Genomic DNA, 18,254 nt, shown 5'->3' on the forward strand with positions numbered 1-18,254 from the left:
AGAGTAAACCCTAATCACTCTGAGCAATCAGATCAAACCAGATCAGCCTCAGTCAATACTTCAGCCCAGTGGACGTTGGTATTTGCGACGACCTTGTGCTGACATTCATTTATTTCTTGGGGGCGTTCCCATACAGAACCATATCCATAAAAACTACACACGTTACTTCAATACTAACCATGAAAAAGTATAGTGGTGTTGTATATTTCTCCCTTTGTCAACAATCCAATGAAAAGACCAAACCAACAACGTATTGATCCTGCTAACAAGTATTGCCTGCCAAAGCCTGAATCTTACTGCTCTGTGCTGCAGAGCTCTGTTTTTGTGCTTAAACATACAAAAAAAAAAGCCACACTGTTGCTCTGCGTTACATGTTCTCTCATTATTAAAAAGAAACATGGGAACTATAGTTAATTTCAAATCAAGCAAATAGACCAAATAAATACCCAATAATGTGCATTAATCCGCAGCTGGAAATAGTCCCCAATGAATGCGCTAGTTACTCTTGTAGTATTGTTTTCTAAAAACAACAGTGCCCAGCTTTTTACGGAAATGATTCAGTCATTATTTAAAAATAAAGATAATATGTATTACCTGTTTGTAAAGATTAACGTATTCATAGGAATAAATACATTTGGTGCCAGCGAAATGGGTGTGATTGTGGATTTTTAAAGTAAGGAAATTAACTAGCGCATTGATTTTGGTGGAAAATACATTTTCAGCGTTGCCATTTGACCAAATACTAAACACACACACGGTGTGTCGGAAGTCCTTAGTAGCGTAGCAGATGTTGGAGCACAACTGGATTTAGCCTGTTGGTCAGGATGTGAGGGAAGGTGACGGGCGAACAGGAAGTCCCCGTGACTTAACAGGAAATGTTTTCCTGTTTGACTCTATTGTCTCCCAACTGACAGGATGAGACACGGCAACATGTGATGTTTACCATGTGGTGGTCAGGATGTGTTTCTGCTCGAGCTTTAATGTTTAACTTCATCAGAATCTCTTGTTTTTTAATAGCACTTTTGGTTTATTCTTCAGCACAGATATTGAAACAACTGATAAACAACTTATTCTTGACCTTTTTTTGTCATTGTGGTTTATTTATAGATTTTTTTTATGGGCTGCACACCACTCCAATGAGACCTTTGGCTGCAGGGTCAACGCTGCACACACTCGAGTCATTTTAGTTCACTGAAATAAAACCTTAAACAAGTGATACACTTTTACATAAAGAAGTCTGTTTATTATTTGATAGATATATCATATGCATTTTCATATAATAGTTCTAATACCAGTAAGTCAAAAAATAATAATCATATTATATTTTATTATATATATAGATATATAGAAAACTAATCCAATAATCTACTTTTTACTTGGACTTTACTTCCTTGTAAAAAACAACATGGAGATACGTATAATCTTCTCCCCAGCTTCAATATAGCGCTTCAAGGGAGTAAAGAAGATAATACAAAAAAGAAAAGTTACACCTGAACATTGCATCTTATAGAACTAGAACATCTGTCAGCAGCTAGTAATGATGACCATCTCGGTTTAAGACACAGGAAGAGTTTTTTTTCTTTTCTTTGCAAGAACATCTTTGACAAATATGCTTTTGTTTTTAAATTCAGTTGAAATGGCTGAAAACGTTAAAGACATTGGCAATCACGTGATCCGCTGTATGTGGAGAGCAAGAGACAGAACATTAGATTACACCAGTCCCATTACACACTCTGAAGATGAAGGAGGGGAGGCAGAGAGCGGATAAACAGGGAGGGGAAATGAATCCGGCAGGTTATAGAAAGTTTCATTTATGTGCTTCTCCACCAATGGTGTAACATTTGTAAACAGAGGGTAGTGGCACATACAGTGCAGTCTTCTACATCTTCTCCCACCCACCCCCAGCGTCTCTCCCCTTTTTTCTGGGTACTCTCCAGGAGGTAGCCGCGTCACAGTTGGAAGGGAGAGATATCCACTTTAATCCATTTAGCTGCGGCAGTCTTCGTGAGTTTTACCAACCGTACTAGCATTTCCACCAAAACTCCCCCCGTGTCTCTCAAACTCTCAATATGTAGAAATGAAAACATGGAGGCAGTCAGTTTCAGGGCATGGAAGAGGCCATGGAGGACGGACCGTTCTCAGTCCCGGAGGAAGGCGTCCGGCGGTCCTCGTTTCTATCAAGGCCAGAGACGCAGGAGGGCTGGACCACTGTGACCCCCCCTCCGTATGAGGAGCCTAGCTGGTCAGGTGTGGGTCAAGAGGATGCATCAAAGCTGTAGAACAAGAATAAAAAGAACATATGTTTTTAATAATGTGTAACTTTTGTGGGGCCTTATGGAAAGAAGAAGTAGTTAGGTTACCGGTAGAAACAGGATTTCATAGACAGTGGAAATTAATTTTCAATTGTTTTTTATTGATGCTTGGAATAACACAAACATGTCATTACATTTTAGGGTTAAGGTTGTCGCGGACTACGAATTGACATAGTCGAATCTGATTGGTCACCTCCTGCCAATAGTTGACTGATTCTAGAATAATGTGTGATAGCCTGCTAGCTTTTCCTCATTGTAATTACAACTTCCTGCTGTTCCCCCCCATTTTCCAACTCAAAGAAGGAAAGCAAAGGGAGAGTCAGTGAGACAAAGGGAACAGCTGGTTATACCCACCTCCCCCTGCTGATTCAAACGAAAAATTGCTCATTAATACAAAATGAATTTAGTGCAATGTGTGTGCTACATTCTTATATGAATAAACTGCAAACAAATGTATGTTTTGGTTTTACAACGGTAGCCTTTGGGAGTTCCTATCAGGCCTTACTGAGGCTGTCGCCAACCCCTCCAACACATATACTGAATTCAACCTTGAAGGCAACATTCAATTCTTACAATAATCCATCAAATGCTAATGGTAATATCTTGTTAAGAAATGGATTTTGCCATTTGCCAAAGGGATCTTTCACAATCTGGCTACCCTATGATATGGTCTTTGATTGTCCCTGAAATATAAAGCATTAGAATATGATTATTTAACCATAAATAAAGCCATCAGTCACAATGTCTCAGACAGACAGATAGATAGATAGATAGATAGATAGATAGATAGATAGATAGAGAGCAGAAATCATATGAAAGCAAGTGGTTCTAAGTCAATATGATGTACGTCACTGCAGGCTTTTGTGTTGCTTATCAGTGACAGATCCTGGGTCTGTCTCCTCCACAGCAGAGAGCCCAGGGACGGCCACGGGCCCGGCTTTTACTCTGCATTGTTAGCACATCCTTTTTTTGCTTTTCTTCTGAGCTCGGAAATCTACTGACATAAAGTAAACTTTCATCTGCTCCTCACCTGAGTCATTGATATTTTTTTATGAGGCACAGAAACAACGAGGATGTGAATGAGAAAGAAAAGAAGGAAGACTTCAACCTTAAGGAGAAAGGGTCACCATATATGGGAGAACCACCATGAGCATGTGTCTGAATTATGCACATTTGTATATGCGTGTGTTCTGGCTAGGGGGGGTGCGGCTATGTGCTAGCAGGGAGGCATGTCTTGTCTTGCAGTTATTAAATATTAACACGGCCATCTTGCCCTCCCACTGGGACCTGATTGAAGATGTAGGATGGTGCACGGGGACAGGATTGGGTCACCTCTAGTTCCGTAGTCCCACTGTAAAGCCACTGTGATTACACTTGGGCCAGAACAAGCTTGCGAACACATTACTCATCTGGAGCTGGGACGCTCGGCTAACACAAGGACTGACCCTGTAATGGCATGGGATCACAACAGAATATAAATCAAGATATTGTGTTGATCACCTAATGATTAGCAGAAGAACAGAGTGAAAATATTTTATTATTTTGTATGGTCCTGACTCAGAGACTTCTTATTGTGATCACAAACACCCTAAAACCCAACTGCTAAATGTAAATATATTTAAAGATTTTGTATAAAGGAAGAGGTCTGTATGTCAAAACAGAATAATTGGAGCTAATTACAGGATTAGGGGCCCTCGTGGTAATTTTGGCAAACACAATGACCTTCAATGGCTGTTCTTCTTCTAAAGACTTTAATTAACGCAAAATTAAAAAAAAGAGACAAAGTCGAGAGAGGTTCTTACCTGTCCCATAGCTTGACATTTCTACAGTTGTTGGTGCAGCAGCCAGCTGATATCAAAGCTGTAACAAAGAAAAAGGAAGAGACGAGATGTCAATGTGTTGTTTTGACAGGATAAGAGCGCCTCAATAATCAGAGAACAATGAGAAGATTGATTCTTGATTGAGTAAGTAGCTAAAGTCAAGAAGCGATTAGCTAAACTTAGCAAAAAAAAGACTGCAAACACGGGGAAACAGCTAGCATGACTCTGTTTCAAGTTCAGCTACGTGTTATAACTATTTAAACTCTTTATCTTTGTGCACGTCACTTCTGTAACATAAGCCGGAACCCCCTGATGAATAGCTGTTTGACTAAGAATTTGCCAAATCCTGAAATTTCCAAAGACTCAGATGACAGTTTTTAAGGTTTTGCTTGTGACATAAAGTATATAACGTGTTAATTAGTGAGCTTTAGAGTTGCTGTCTGGTGATTTGTTTACTTTGGAGAGAGCTGAGATCTGGCTATCTTGGTTTTAGTCTTAATGCTAAGCTAGGCTAATAACAGAGTGGGCTCCATATTTTAATCTAATTGGATGTTCAATTTGTACCGGGAAGTCAGAATTTCCAATCCGAAAATGTCCACTGAAACCCCCCTGAAGTCCGATCTCTGACCCGGACAGTTGGGAGAACCTCACTAAACTATTACATAAATGTAGCGAAGCATTTATTAATTATGTTTATTAACACTTCTGGCTTATTTGTATGTCATTGGATCAGTTGTACACACAGTACTGTCCAACGTGTATCCATGGATGGGTTGCTACCATTTTTTTACTTGTGTAATGTGTTATCAATTGTTATTGCTAAGAATGAGTGACAAAGCTCAAATCATTTCGTTACAAACTTTACAATTTAGATGCCAGGGAGGAAGAGCTTTTAAAATTCACTGACAAGACAACACAACACTCACTCAGACGGTTCATGGCCGTGTTCTTTAAATGGTGTTGTTTAGAGCAGCATTTACAACTTTTCCACACCCTCGTCTCGTTTGTTTCAATCTCTGCTGCAATGGTGCAAGCGACAGCAACAACCTTCGAAGAAAATGTGAGTCATAATGTACACACACATGCACACCTACGGGCTGACTGATTTAGACCTTAATCTCAAAGTGTATCAAATTTAAGACGAGGAGATAACATGGAACAATAGCAGGAGACAAATGGGGGCTGAACACGGGAGATCGAATCAGGGCTTTAAAATGGTATTTGCGGTATCTCACAGTGACAAGTGTAAGACATCACACTATCGCTATAAACATCATTATCCTTAAACACAAGACAGGCTATGGACTCTATCTTGACATCTGGACCAAAAACTATTATGCTGCTTTAAATCATCTTGCCAAGAAAAATGTCAAAGTAAATGGTGTTAATCTAAAGCTGTTTTAAAGTATAGGATACACAGTATTGGCCCTCAAACTTACTGTGAGGTTCTGTTCAGAGCTTGGTACAGTTAAACGATCGAAAAATGCCTTTGCCTTAAGCAGTGCAAGCTCTAAAAGGAAAATGTTATCCCTTTATACCTCCTTTGTCCTTCAAAACAATTCTATTATCCCCCCCCCATGCTTGATAATGCTTTCGCTCTTTCTCTCTCCACCAACCATTTCCTCCCCATGAGCCCATAATCATGTTTTCACCACATTTCCTCTCCTTGGCGCGCTTACACATCTCATTAAAGATTCATAATGCTCGCGTCCGCCGAGATCTGTTCCAGTAGCCACCTTCCTTAAATCCCCTGCCCTTTTCCTTGCTTTGTTTATCTTTGGAGTGAAGAGGGGGGGTGCAAAACTGCACAGCGAGATATCAAAACTCCTTTAAAGTGTCGGGGGATGCAGAGGTGGGCTGGAGGGTGTTTTTCGTATGGAGGTCAGGATGTGAAGAATGGAATTGATTTCACAGCTAAAGTGGAGCTCATAGACTGGTTAGAGAGCAGTTAATACATGATCCCATCTCACTTCCTTCTCAAACACAAACAAAGTCCACAGGAAATTTAGCGGTTAGCTATTGAAATGGTAAAATTGTTTTTGTTTGGACATGCTCTGCTAGATTTTAAAAAACATATAAGAGCCGAGCAATGACATCCAAGCATTTTCTGAATATGTTTTTGGATGGATGCTGGAGGCCTGAAACATGGATTCATGTTGGTTTTATTGAGGCAAAATAAATATTAGGTAAGTGATTTGGTCCAGATGTGTTCCTGAGGATTTTTCACAATAATCACATGTCTGCAAGGCATTGTATTAACTTTGCCCTCCCCCCCTGTTCCTGAGCTCATTATCTTGCCGGGACGTCCAGATCAGTTTCAAACTTGCACGATATGTTCCTGTCATTGCATAACCTTTTATTTACCTGTACAACAAAGTAGATACAACTGCAATGTTAGCAATTAGCCTTCGATACAATCAAAATACAACTCCTAAGAAAACATGGAATTCACTACAACAAACGTATTCAGTAAATAAACGCAAGAAAAATTCAGTTTTTTGTTCCACGTATCAAGCTATCTCCCTTCTGGGTCTGAGATCTCACTCTCAAGCACAATAACAATTAGTCTAAATGGATTTGCTGTCTCAAGGTCTCTAGTAACACACAAACAAACAAAGACACACACACAGGTCACAAGATTACTATCTGCTGTCTTGTGATGGAGCATTCCTGTTAACACGCAGCAGGCATGTGCCTCAATCCAAGAGAATCTTTAAAGTGATCAATGTCTGATAAAACTTGTCATGTGACCCCGTCAAGGAGAAACATACAGCACATTTGGCCCGTGTTTGTTGATTTAGTTATGAGAAGGGCGTTAAAACCAAAATTGGATTTAATAGGATGTGAGAGATGTGTAAAAGGGTAGAGGAGTCTGTGTGGGTCAGAGCAAGAGTCGAGGCTATAGATAATGTGATTACTCGAGAATAATGTAGAGCTTAAGCTCCTTTAAATGTCACCTCTGTACACCAGAGCTCGAGTGAAAGGCTCTAAATGTTCCCACAAAGAGATCTGGGAGATTGGCCGGGGAGAAGCTGCTCCCACGCTGCATAAATCACTGCTCCGGGTGAGGAACAATTCTCCCTCTGGAGCCAGCCACCAATTATAAACTCCATACCATTCATAATCCTGCAAATTCAAGTTCTATGAAGATCGGTGCATAAGTTTGATTCAAAAGGAAGCTGTGATCAAAATCAGCTCTAACAAAAATGTTGAATGAATGTATCCGTATTCTTCGTCCAAACCAGTAATCGCATTGTTATTGATGTCTGAATCGAGCCAATAAACACATAAACTTTCTCTCCTCACAGATATTCATCTCTCAATCCTCTATGATCTGTCAACCCCCCCTCACTCCTTCTTCTTCTTCTTCTTCTTCTTCTTCTTCTTCTTCTTCTTCTTCTTCTTCTTCTTCTTCTTCTTCTTCTTCTTCTTCTTCTTCTTCTTCTTCTTCTCTCAACCAACAGGATCAATGCAAGGTAATTTCCCTCAGATCTCCTAAAAAACTGCCATATCAATTATTCAGCCGGGCTGCGCAGTGAAGCCTGTGGAGATGCACGGTAGATCAGTGACCTTCCGTTTAGCTAGCAGTCAGTCAGACAATCAGGGAGACAGCCAGTCAGTCAGGGAGGCGGCCATGTAGGAGAGCTACTTGTCTTGACGTCCCTCGGGCGGCTACAGTCAGTGCTGTTACATGCAACTCTTCCAGCACGAGTCTCTGAATGCATAATACAGAGTACACAGAACACCAAGAGGAAACGACGCAGGATAGTTAAGGATTCAAGTCAATGTTTGGCGAGTCGCACGGAAGGGCCCCAGTCTTGAGAGTCCAGACTTCTAGTCGATAAAACACTTCAGCCCCCGGGGAATTTCATCGCTTTGGTCATTTCTGCCGCACTAGATTTTAGAACCGATATGCTGATTGGCTACACTGGTAGTCAGTCATGGAGGCATAAGGTGTCAGTCCTTGATGGAGATATACCCTTGTGGCTTGTCTTTCTTTTTGTAATAAATTAAAGGGTGAGTAACTTTGTATAAAGAAATTAAAACTTTAAGTTGGCATTTCCAAGGCTGGCATTTTGAAATTCATGGACATAAAGTTGTCGAAAAAACGTTTTTGACATTTTCTACGATACATATACAGTATAACTACATGACTTCAACAACAGGTGTACTACTGCAAAGTGGCTTCAAATGGCAGATGTTATTAAAGGGTGCCCTAATGGGCTTATTCCCAGGTTCATATTGGAATTTTGTGCCTCAAAACGGTCTTTCTTTTTGTCCTACTGCCTGTGCTGCAGCACCTCTTTTCACCCTCTGTCTGAAACCAGAGCCCAGTCTGCTCTGATTGGTTAGCTGGCCGGCTCTGTTGTGATTGGTCAACCGCTTAGAGCTGTCCCGCCCCTTCGCATATAAATGTGAAGCGCGAGTGAGAGAAACTCTCTCTGGAGGGAACTTGGGAAATGTCGTATTCGCAGACCATTTACATATACAGAAACCTATTTAACACACTAAAGGAAAGGGAGAATCACAAAAAAGCACAATAGGGCCCCTTTAAGCCAATTTATGATAATAGAAAATGATGCATTGACTCACTAAAGAACACCAAATGAATATACTGAAGAGGGACAACACAAGTTGGGTCTTTTGTTTTAAAGTAATCGTTCCACATGTTTGGATACTTTTTTTGAGTATCAGTTGGGAGGTCATTAGCTTAGCTGAACGTTAAGAATAAAGGCAGCAAGAATTCACAAATTTCACAAATCTGTATACTTGAACCTCTATATATCACTAATGATATAATTAATTAATTGCTTTAATCTGTAAACAATTATCTTTAATTGTTTTAAAGTTAACCTTTTGAAGTTCAACTCTTTGCAACAACAATAATAAAAACCTTTCCCAGGATATGGAAATCAATGGCTGCTCTCCTACTGTTTAATTTTACATTGTTAATATTTAAGCTCACATTAGCTGTCATATAAGACTAAGTAGAGTATGAAAAGAAGGGAATAAGAGAAAAGTCATGCTGCTTCATGTTATGGTAAGTGTCTTCTGACTACTGTGTAAGAGCTATGATGAGGTGATGGCAGCAGGTAGGAACGACCAAGTATTGGAAGCCGGGGCTTCTGCAGTTTGTCTGACAGTGAGGCTGAAGTTCAGTGTGGAGAGAGGAGAGCACCAAACCCACTGGAGGAGAGCTGGATAATTGGAGCCCGGCAGGCTGATCAGGGCTAGTGTGTGTGTGTGTGTGTGTGTGCGTGCGTGCGTGCGTACGTGCGTGCGTGCGTACGTGCGTGCGTGTGTGTCTGTGTGATTATTATTTTGCCTTTGTGATCCCAGTGAGAATCAAATGGATCTACACACATCTATTTTAAAAGGGAGAGCTAACTCGTGCAACCACGTGCAAAGTCATGCATGGTGTATAGGCGTCACATTGTGTATATACGCAGGAATTTGAAAGCAACATTGTAAAGTCAACTATTATGGCATTTCATATTTAATCAAAAGAGATCAGCAGATCAGGAATAAACAGAATGCCTCTTCTTTGTTGCTTTTGTCCTCCATGTTCAAACCCCCACATCATGTTTTCCAAAGGCTCATGTTGTCAACCGCATTGATGTTGTACGCATCCTCCTATTACTCTCAAAGGTAAATTAAATATTTAAGCGGACATTTGCAAGATAAACTGATTTTGTCCCATTTTAACATGTCACCACCCATCACTCCTCAGTGCTGTTAAATAAGGCTGGGATTATGAGAGATTCTGATGCATGTGTGTGGGAGATGGGTGTGGTTAAGATGCATTATTTCCCCAGCTGTGAATGATGTTAAGATTTCAATTATCCCAGGATTCTTTGCTGCTTCCTCCAGCACCGAGAATCTGCATTTAATGGCTTCTCTCCCCTCAACTCTCACAAGCCTTCGGACCTCCAGATCCATGTCCTGAGGCCAAAACTTGTTTACACTCTCTGACACTGTTTTTGGCTCTCGTCTCCCTGGTGAAAACAACTAATCCTTCTCTGGTTGTGTCATGTTAAAACACCCTTTGAAATTAAGACAGACAATAATGTAGTGTATCATAGAATAATGCATTGAAATATAAAATGCAGTATTTCATCCGATTTTCACGCCTCAGGGATGAGCTGATATTAGCGCCTATGTACGGTGCCTTCAGGAAATATATATATATACATATATATATATATTTCTGACTTCAAGGTAAATGAAGAACCCAAAACATTTGTAAATTGTTGAATAATTAACTATTGAAATTCGCAATTACTAATTCAATCATGTCATAAACAGACGAGATGTGGGCGAGTTTCTAAACTGACATTTTTATAATGTTTTGCTGTTGTTCAATTCAGCTTCTATTAACTTCAATTCATTAAAAAAATAAACTTGTTTTACTGTTTTGTTTAAGAATTCAGAGCAGGGTGAGTAATTGTTTACGAAACAACAGGTGAACTATTTCTTTAAAGAAGTGAGAATAATAGTCTTAGCTCTCTTAATGCACAGCTAGCTCGTCTATCTGTTGTGCATTTTTATCTCTGATCAAGCAACGGTGATGAGCTGCTTTGCTACAGCCTCGCCATCTGCTACCATTGTTGCAGGGATAGAACGTGAGATAACATATCGGGAACGTAACGTGTCAAAACCTCTGCAGCTGAAACATTATTATCCCTCCCTTTCACAACACCCAGGATCTAGTTATCCATTTCCTGGGGCATAAATCTCCTGCCCATATTGTGCATTATGTGCATTTGATGTAACGTTATTCATGACAGGAATGACAGACAGGAACGTGTGCGGCTCCCATTATCTCAGACGGATGGGCTGATCCCAGGTGGAATGATTGGCACCACTGTCATTATATTTAAATCATTATCCCTTCTCTTTCAGACAGATCTTTTGGTCTGTGAGATTTCCTCCCAGAGATATTTAAATCAATTCCATTACCTCCTACTGCTCCAGACAGACTGGCTCGTTTCCTTTACTGTTACAGAAAAAAATGACCTCTTTAATCCGACTTTGCTTTAGCTGCAGGTAAGAAATGTAATTGAAGGAATTCTTGTGTTACTTTCAACTGCAGTACACGTTAATTTTCTGAGCTGCTATGTTAATTTTTCTTAATAGTTTCTATAAATGTGGGCTGCTGATTTACTGAGTAATATGCCATGAAACTTTGTATTGGTATTTCTTAATAGTCTAGCGCTTAAAGCGACATTAATCAGCCTTTTAAAGAATAAACACACTTTATTTTACAGATTAATAAAAGCACTGTTGCTCGATTTAATGAACTCGTCTGTTTGACCAATATCACCACATCTTGTCTGGCAGCTTCTGGGGGCTAATGTCAGCTGACGTGAGTCCCTTTGTCAGATATGGAAAACATAACATTGTGTTTTTTATCTGGATACATGTGTTACTGATTGTTTAATAAGACAATGCACGCTTTGTATTTGGCAAAAGCTGATGAAGAACGTCAATGAGTTAAATCGTTTTAATGTGAAGGAAGAAAAGTGTTATAATTTCTCTAACAAACTGCATGATGGATAATGTTTTTGTTTTTTTTAAAGTACATGGCCGTTAATGTGTTGATCAGAGTTCTGCCACTTATTTTGTAATGTTAGAGGATTGGGAAGCATTTAATTTAATTATATTTAGCTTGGATGATGTCCTCAAAATTGGCTCATTTATGTACAGTGATACGTGTTTCAATATACTGATTCAACTGATTTTGTTTGGGCATAGCAGATTATTAAGTATTAGGGACACATTTGAAGACATCACCCTTGACTTTGCAAATCAATGAATCCAGAAAATACTCTGCAGTTCAATAGATACTGAAAATAATTGGTAATTACAGCCCAACTGGTCCCTGACTGTGTCATTTAAATGTTCCCACACCACGCCGCTCCTCCGCTCCCTTCACTGGCTTCCAGTAACTGCTAGAATCCACTTCAAGACACTGGTACTTGCGTACCATGCTGCGAATGGATCTGGCCCTTCCTACATCCAGGACATGGTTAAACTATACACCCAAGCACGTGCACTCCGCTCTGCATCAGCCAAACGGCTCGCTGCACCCGCACTGCGAGGGGGACCCAAGTTCCCATCAGCAAAAACACGTGGGTTTGCTATCATGGCTCCAAAATGGTGGAAAAGATTTCCCCATTGAAATCAGGACAGCAGAAAGCTTACACATCTTCCGGGGGAGACTGAAAACTCATCTCTTTAGACTCCACTTCGATCGATAGAATTACTAACAAAGAATTGCTAACAAAGCACTTATATACTAATAAAGGGCTGGCTTATCTAAAGCCAGTTGAGTAGCACTTGAAATGTTTTAGCTCTATGAAACCTGATGTACTTATATGGTTTTCTTCAGGTTTGTATCTTGTTGGTCGAATGCACTTATTGTAAGTCGCTTTGGATAAAAGCGTCAGCTAAATGTAATGTCATTTTACCCAAAAGGTTGGTAGAATTAAACAGTTGATCAGACATTATCCCAACATTGTGGCCAATATTCTCTTAATGCTCTTTAGCAAACTCACTCTTTTTACACTGTATTTATCATCAGATCTTCCTTGTATCTTGATAGGAGCCAAACATAACTCTGAGCACCTTGTGCACTTAGCTACATCTGTCCGTCACCCCCCCACCTCCTTCACTCCCACCTGATACCCTCAGACTGCCAGCTCTCTTCATGACGCACAGCTGAAGTAAATGGCACAAAAGCTAAATGTGGTTACTGCTGGTGACTTTTTGACAGAGGTTCCCTGAGGCCCGGCGCTGCCCTCGTGCATGGCAGCCACTCAACTTCCAGTTAATTACCTGGCCTCGCAAGCTAATTTCCTCTTAGCTCAGTGGGCCGTTCCCCACTCCGACCTGAGAGGAAAAAGACTGCTCCCCATTCCACTGGGTTTGCGTGTCTACCGGATGACTGGGGCTTCTGTGGAACATTTGTCACATACCTCTGGGGTTTGGGCCGGAGCGACGCTAGTACATAACTCACACAGCTACTTAGCCGTGTAGCTGCTGGTGCAGGGAAATGTTTGGATGCTTCCTAAAACAGCCAGCTGCTCGACATGTTCATAAAAACCGCTTTAATGATCTGTTTAAATCAATTTTAACGACAAATCATAACAGTTGCATCCACCAGAGTGCCAAAATGCATGACACACATGTTCATCCTGGTTAAATCTGTAGCATATAATCATTGTCCTTGCTTCCTCCTAATATATAATTTAGCTTGCCAAAAATATGTTTTGTTCTCTTGTTAGAGACATTTCACACTCCATTTCCCATTGACATTACTGTTGTTAGGAGATTTAGCTGGTATTGCAGATATAAGACCAAAAAGTAGCGCGCATTATTTGAGTATCACAAAGCAAACAGGCAAAATAACTGTCTTTGCTCTATTGAGGAGAAGCAAGCTATAAAAGAGACGAAGCTGAGGGCGGCTTGATTAGGAATGACAATGATATGCACGAGAGGTAGATAAACAAAATGCCTAATCATGCACTCCCTGGTTAATGGCTGCACTGATGGCCTATAGGCAAGGGTGTTTGGGATAATTGGCCTCAGGTGTGATTAAAAATTCAAATGCCATGATAGCATTTAAAAGAGATGCGAAAAAGACATCCACCTAGAGAAACAAATGTCTCTGTTGGATTTGAAAGACTGCTGGAGCTTTTAACCTGCTCTCATTCCTTCACTGGTTTAAAGCAGAGAACACTGACTCAAGTGTGAATGAGAGATATTTGTAGAACATTATTAAGGTTTTATATAAAGTCTGCAGTGATAGAAACTAAGGATTAGGAGACATGGATGTATAAAGAGAACTGGATACAGCGTTGGACGCGGGACCCCGTTCATTCCTATAAGAGTTGCTCAGTGGCGAATGAAAATGGAGCGACTGTAGATTCAAAAAGTACCCGTATCTGCACTTGTTTTTTCTATAAGCCCCCCCCCTCCAATTTGCTGCATCACTGCCGTTCTTGGCTCAGTCAGATGAATGTAAAGGGAAAATAAGTTGTAATAGTTTTAGAAAATTTGACAACCTTTAGTCACTAGAGATTTAAATAACAAATCCCGATGAAAACGGCAGGAGAGGAGAAAGTTAACATTTGCTGTTTCCTGTTAGCATGCGGGGAGCTTCACAATCCTGCTTAACTAAGAACAGAACTAACAGCTAGAAAGCATTGAGTTACATTATGAAGAACTCAAGCTATATTCAGTGAGAATGAAAACACTATTGGGCCAAGGTAAAGTAAAGCTTTATCAAGATGCTCCAATTTTTTTTTTTTTGCCAAGAAACTTCAATAAATAAGGTTTTATTGACAACTATATTTCTGGTATCCTGACCCTCGTAGTCTAAACAAGTCAACCGACACAACATCACTCTACTTTGGTGAGCTAAACTCATGCAGAAAGGAAAAACTGGGATGGAAGCAATACAGATGAAGGTTGTCTGGTAATAATACTAATCCATTTGAATTACAGCAGCCTAACTCTCCCTAAATCCTTTCATGCCATGCAGCTGTGACAAACATTTGAGTTTCTTCAAATGTCGCTTAGGCTGTGAGACTTCACAATTTGTCAAGGGGATGCTTTCCATCCATCGCCCTGGCAGACGAACGAGCGAGAAGAGGACCGAAGGGTGGAATCAGAGGAAGAAGAGAAGATGTGTTGCAGAGAGGAAAATGGAGAGGGACCGAGAGGGAGAGGAAGAAAACATCCAGTAATCCACTCAAATACTTCCTCAACCCTATTTCCAAAGCCAAGCTTGGCAAACAGCACTTCCTCCGGACTCCTCCAGAAAGAGGGCTTTGAAATCAGAGTTTTCTCTGTGTCCGACAGCTGGTTGTTCACACTGGCAGCCAATTAGGATGGAAGGAGGGAGACAGAGAGATATCATGGCTTTCATAGTGACAGTGGAGAGGGAGAACATTATCTGAGGCCACAGCTTCAGCGATGATTTCCTGTTGCAAACAGGCAGCAGCACTTCTTAATAACAGCCAGAGGAGCTGGATCGTCTCAGCTGATGCAATTAATAGAAGGAGAATGAATGAGACACTCGGATTTTCTTTGCTAATTCGATCAGATAAAATAGCAGGAAAAATGCTACTGTGCTGCCAGTGTTTGTCAGTTCTTATTAAGTTAATATGATGGTGGCAAAGAAAGCTTGATGCACTCAAAATTAAGAAAACATGCAAATAGACACAACACAAGCAAATGAAAATACCTCACCAATTTCATGAAAGCTGCACTGCTTTTCAGAAAAAGGTCAATTGTTTCCAGGGAGGCATAAATAACACTGCTGAGACACATACACGCTTGTCGTTTGTGGAATATCGAGTGTTTGAAGCTGGATTTCCATTAGTAATGTTTGAGTTTTCTTCCATTTAAAAGCTACCATAACATAAGTGGCAATGACCAATATGTTTGCTCTATAATGAAGTAAATGTTGATTGCAGAATGGCTACAGAGGTTATAGAATAATGAAAACAGATAGTTACTGTACATTAGTTCCCTATCCTCACTAGCATTGCTTTCAATATTCTGTTAACCACCGAGAAAGGATCGGTTTACTGCACAAAAGGAAACTGTCAACCATTGCGCAACCAAAACAGGAAGAGGATAGCAAGTTTTCCCTCATTAGCTATCCCTAGTTATGAAAGAGTGTCAAATAACTCTGCAGCTGCTATCATAAGAGGAATTGGGAAACAATATAACAACCAGAGTTGCTGTTTAAAACCAAATACAGAGTGTCCGGTGTTGTTGGTACTTGCTAGCCTCAGAGGAAAACTAAAAGCTTGCAGGTTGTTGGCGATAGAAAAAGTTGTTTATATATAAAGTAGGCATCTAAATCGAGGGATACCATGTAGACACGACCAAACATTTGCTAAAGATAGTTATTTCAGGTGAAAAAGTAAGTTATTGCTGGCTTGAGATGATAAGCCATTGTTGCTTTACCTCAGTGTGAAATTTAGTAACTTTCAGTGTGGTTAACCTGGAACTGTTTTCATACTGCTTTTCATGTATATAAGGCGTAATACGTCTATGTATCGTAGCAACAGTATCTAAAGGAAGCTGAACTTTGACGGTCAATTGCATAATTGTACTGTGTGTGTGTGTGTGTGTGTGTGTGTGTGTGTGTGTGTGTGTGTGTGCGTGTGCGTGTGTGCGTGTGTGCGTGTGTATGGCAAGGGCAGAGGTTCTCTCACCCACTATAGCATCTTTTTTCTCCCATGCAGCCAATTTTTTCCTCCCCCCCATCATCTGAGTGGCTTAGGCTAATATGCAGAACTTGTGATTGCTAAAGCAGAAAACATGATTAAGTCTCTCGTCTTTTTGAAAAAGACCCTCTGCAGCGCAGAGATCCTATAGGCTTAGCGAACAGTCTGGGTCAGGAGACTACAGTGTTCATGGCTGATTATCTTTTACCAAGGGGAAGTCTATCAGAGATGGACATATTTGTTCTGTTTCAAAACTGAACTGAAGGTTTAACAGGGGTAAACAGGCTTTACTGCCCCATCATTTTACATGGCCAGGATAACATTAGTTGCTATTCAGGAACTATTCAGGACCATTCAATTAATATATTCACTTTATACTCCCTGAATAGTCTTAATGCCTTTTCAGGTACGCCAGTGTTATTTACTGGTTCATGCATTTTGTTGGATGGAAGGCTTATTTTTAATATTTGCATTATAGTCATTTTGGGGGGGTCATATCCTACTCCCAGTTTTAAACATCACACAATATAGTCCCCTTCCCACCAGACAAACAACCCACTAACATTGGCCTTTAGTCTCAAGTTGGAAAACGTACAATCGGCATTGATGCCCCGGACAAATGACTTCTACAGTTATCACGTAAAGGTCACAAGACGTCCCAGAATTAGATGCAATTTGTCATGATTCACAAATGCTGTCCTGTTTGTCAAGGTTTTGAAGAACTCCTGCAAATTGATAAACATCTACGCATTACAGCAATTGCATAAAGTTGTTGATTTGACATTTACTGAGGGGAAAAAAGGGACCTGCTGACACCCAGCCAAATAGTACTATTATTATTATTACTTATGTTTGTGCATAATGAATGAAATGTAATGGAGGCCACAGTTTAGGTAAGCAGTCTATTGCCTATTTTTAGCGGCTTATCATGTGCTTAAAACCCTGCATATATGCGCTAATGTAGTGTGAAAGGGGTAAACGTGTGATGAGCTTCCCAAAACATGCAGAAGCAGTGTGTAGTAAAAGGCCGTAGAGGTCAGAGTATTGTTTTGCTTTCATTTTGGATTTTGTCAGGAATTTAAACGGCCTGAGCTGTCGAGTGGCCCAGGAACATGAGACTTTTATTTGTTTGGATAAAACACTACAGTGACCCTGGATGGGACACTCTGGCACATCCATACAATTCACACACACACACACACACACACACACACACACACACACACACACACACACACACACACACACACACAAACACACACACATGCACGCGCGCACACACGCAAGTAGATAAAAAATGAAATAATACTGTTCAAAGGGCTTAGAGGATAATCCAAGTGAGTAGAGTGTACTACATCGTCACAGGAATTTAATTCCCTTTTCGTCCAAAAATGGATATGGCAGTCAGGATGGGTCAGAGGATGACACATGGACATGGCCACAAAGCTGCTCTATTTACTTCTCGTACTTTACAATACACTCTATTACAGCCTGTCCTCCTCCAAAAAACGACCAAATAGGTTGATTGTTCAGCAGTTTATTACGACCCATAGTCACGTTTTAAAGTTTAGCAGCTAAACTTTAAAACGTGACTATGGGTCGTAATAAACTGCTGAACAATCAACCTATTTGGTCGTTTTTTGGAGGAGGACAGGCTGTAATAGAGTGTATTNAAAAGCATTTTAATGGCCAAACTATTCTACAATTTAGGATTTTCCAGAGAGGGTTATTTGTGAATATACGACCCTCCGGAGCGTTTGCAATTGCCGCAAATTGTTGTTACTTACACGACCACTAGAGATGCTAAACTTTAAAACGTGACTATGGGTCGTAATAAACTGCTGAACAATCGACCTATTTGGTCGTGTGAGTTGGAG

The 18,254-nt window shown here is 40.4% G+C and overlaps 1 protein-coding gene across 2 annotated transcripts in view; it reads right to left on the reverse strand.

Moving 5' to 3' along the window:
• Positions 1–1,274: 1,274 nt before the first annotated feature.
• ccdc85al (coiled-coil domain containing 85A, like) overlaps positions 1,275–18,254 on the reverse strand; it is a 33,591-nt gene continuing 16,611 nt past the window's right edge. The window contains exons 3-4 of one of the 2 annotated variants that reach the window (XM_010779090.1): positions 4,115–4,172; positions 1,275–2,273 (exon numbers count right to left, since the gene is read on the reverse strand). In XM_010779090.1, the coding sequence (XP_010777392.1) occupies positions 2,255–2,273; positions 4,115–4,172 (77 nt within the window). In that variant the 3' untranslated portion in view covers positions 1,275–2,254. The remainder of the gene's footprint in view (positions 2,274–4,114; positions 4,173–18,254) is intronic. The other variant, XM_010779091.1, reaches the window with a different exon arrangement.

Source organism: Notothenia coriiceps, unplaced genomic scaffold, assembly GCF_000735185.1.
Source record: "Notothenia coriiceps isolate Sejong01 unplaced genomic scaffold, NC01 NC01_scaffold00019799, whole genome shotgun sequence".
Lineage (NCBI taxonomy): Eukaryota > Metazoa > Chordata > Actinopteri > Perciformes > Nototheniidae > Notothenia > Notothenia coriiceps.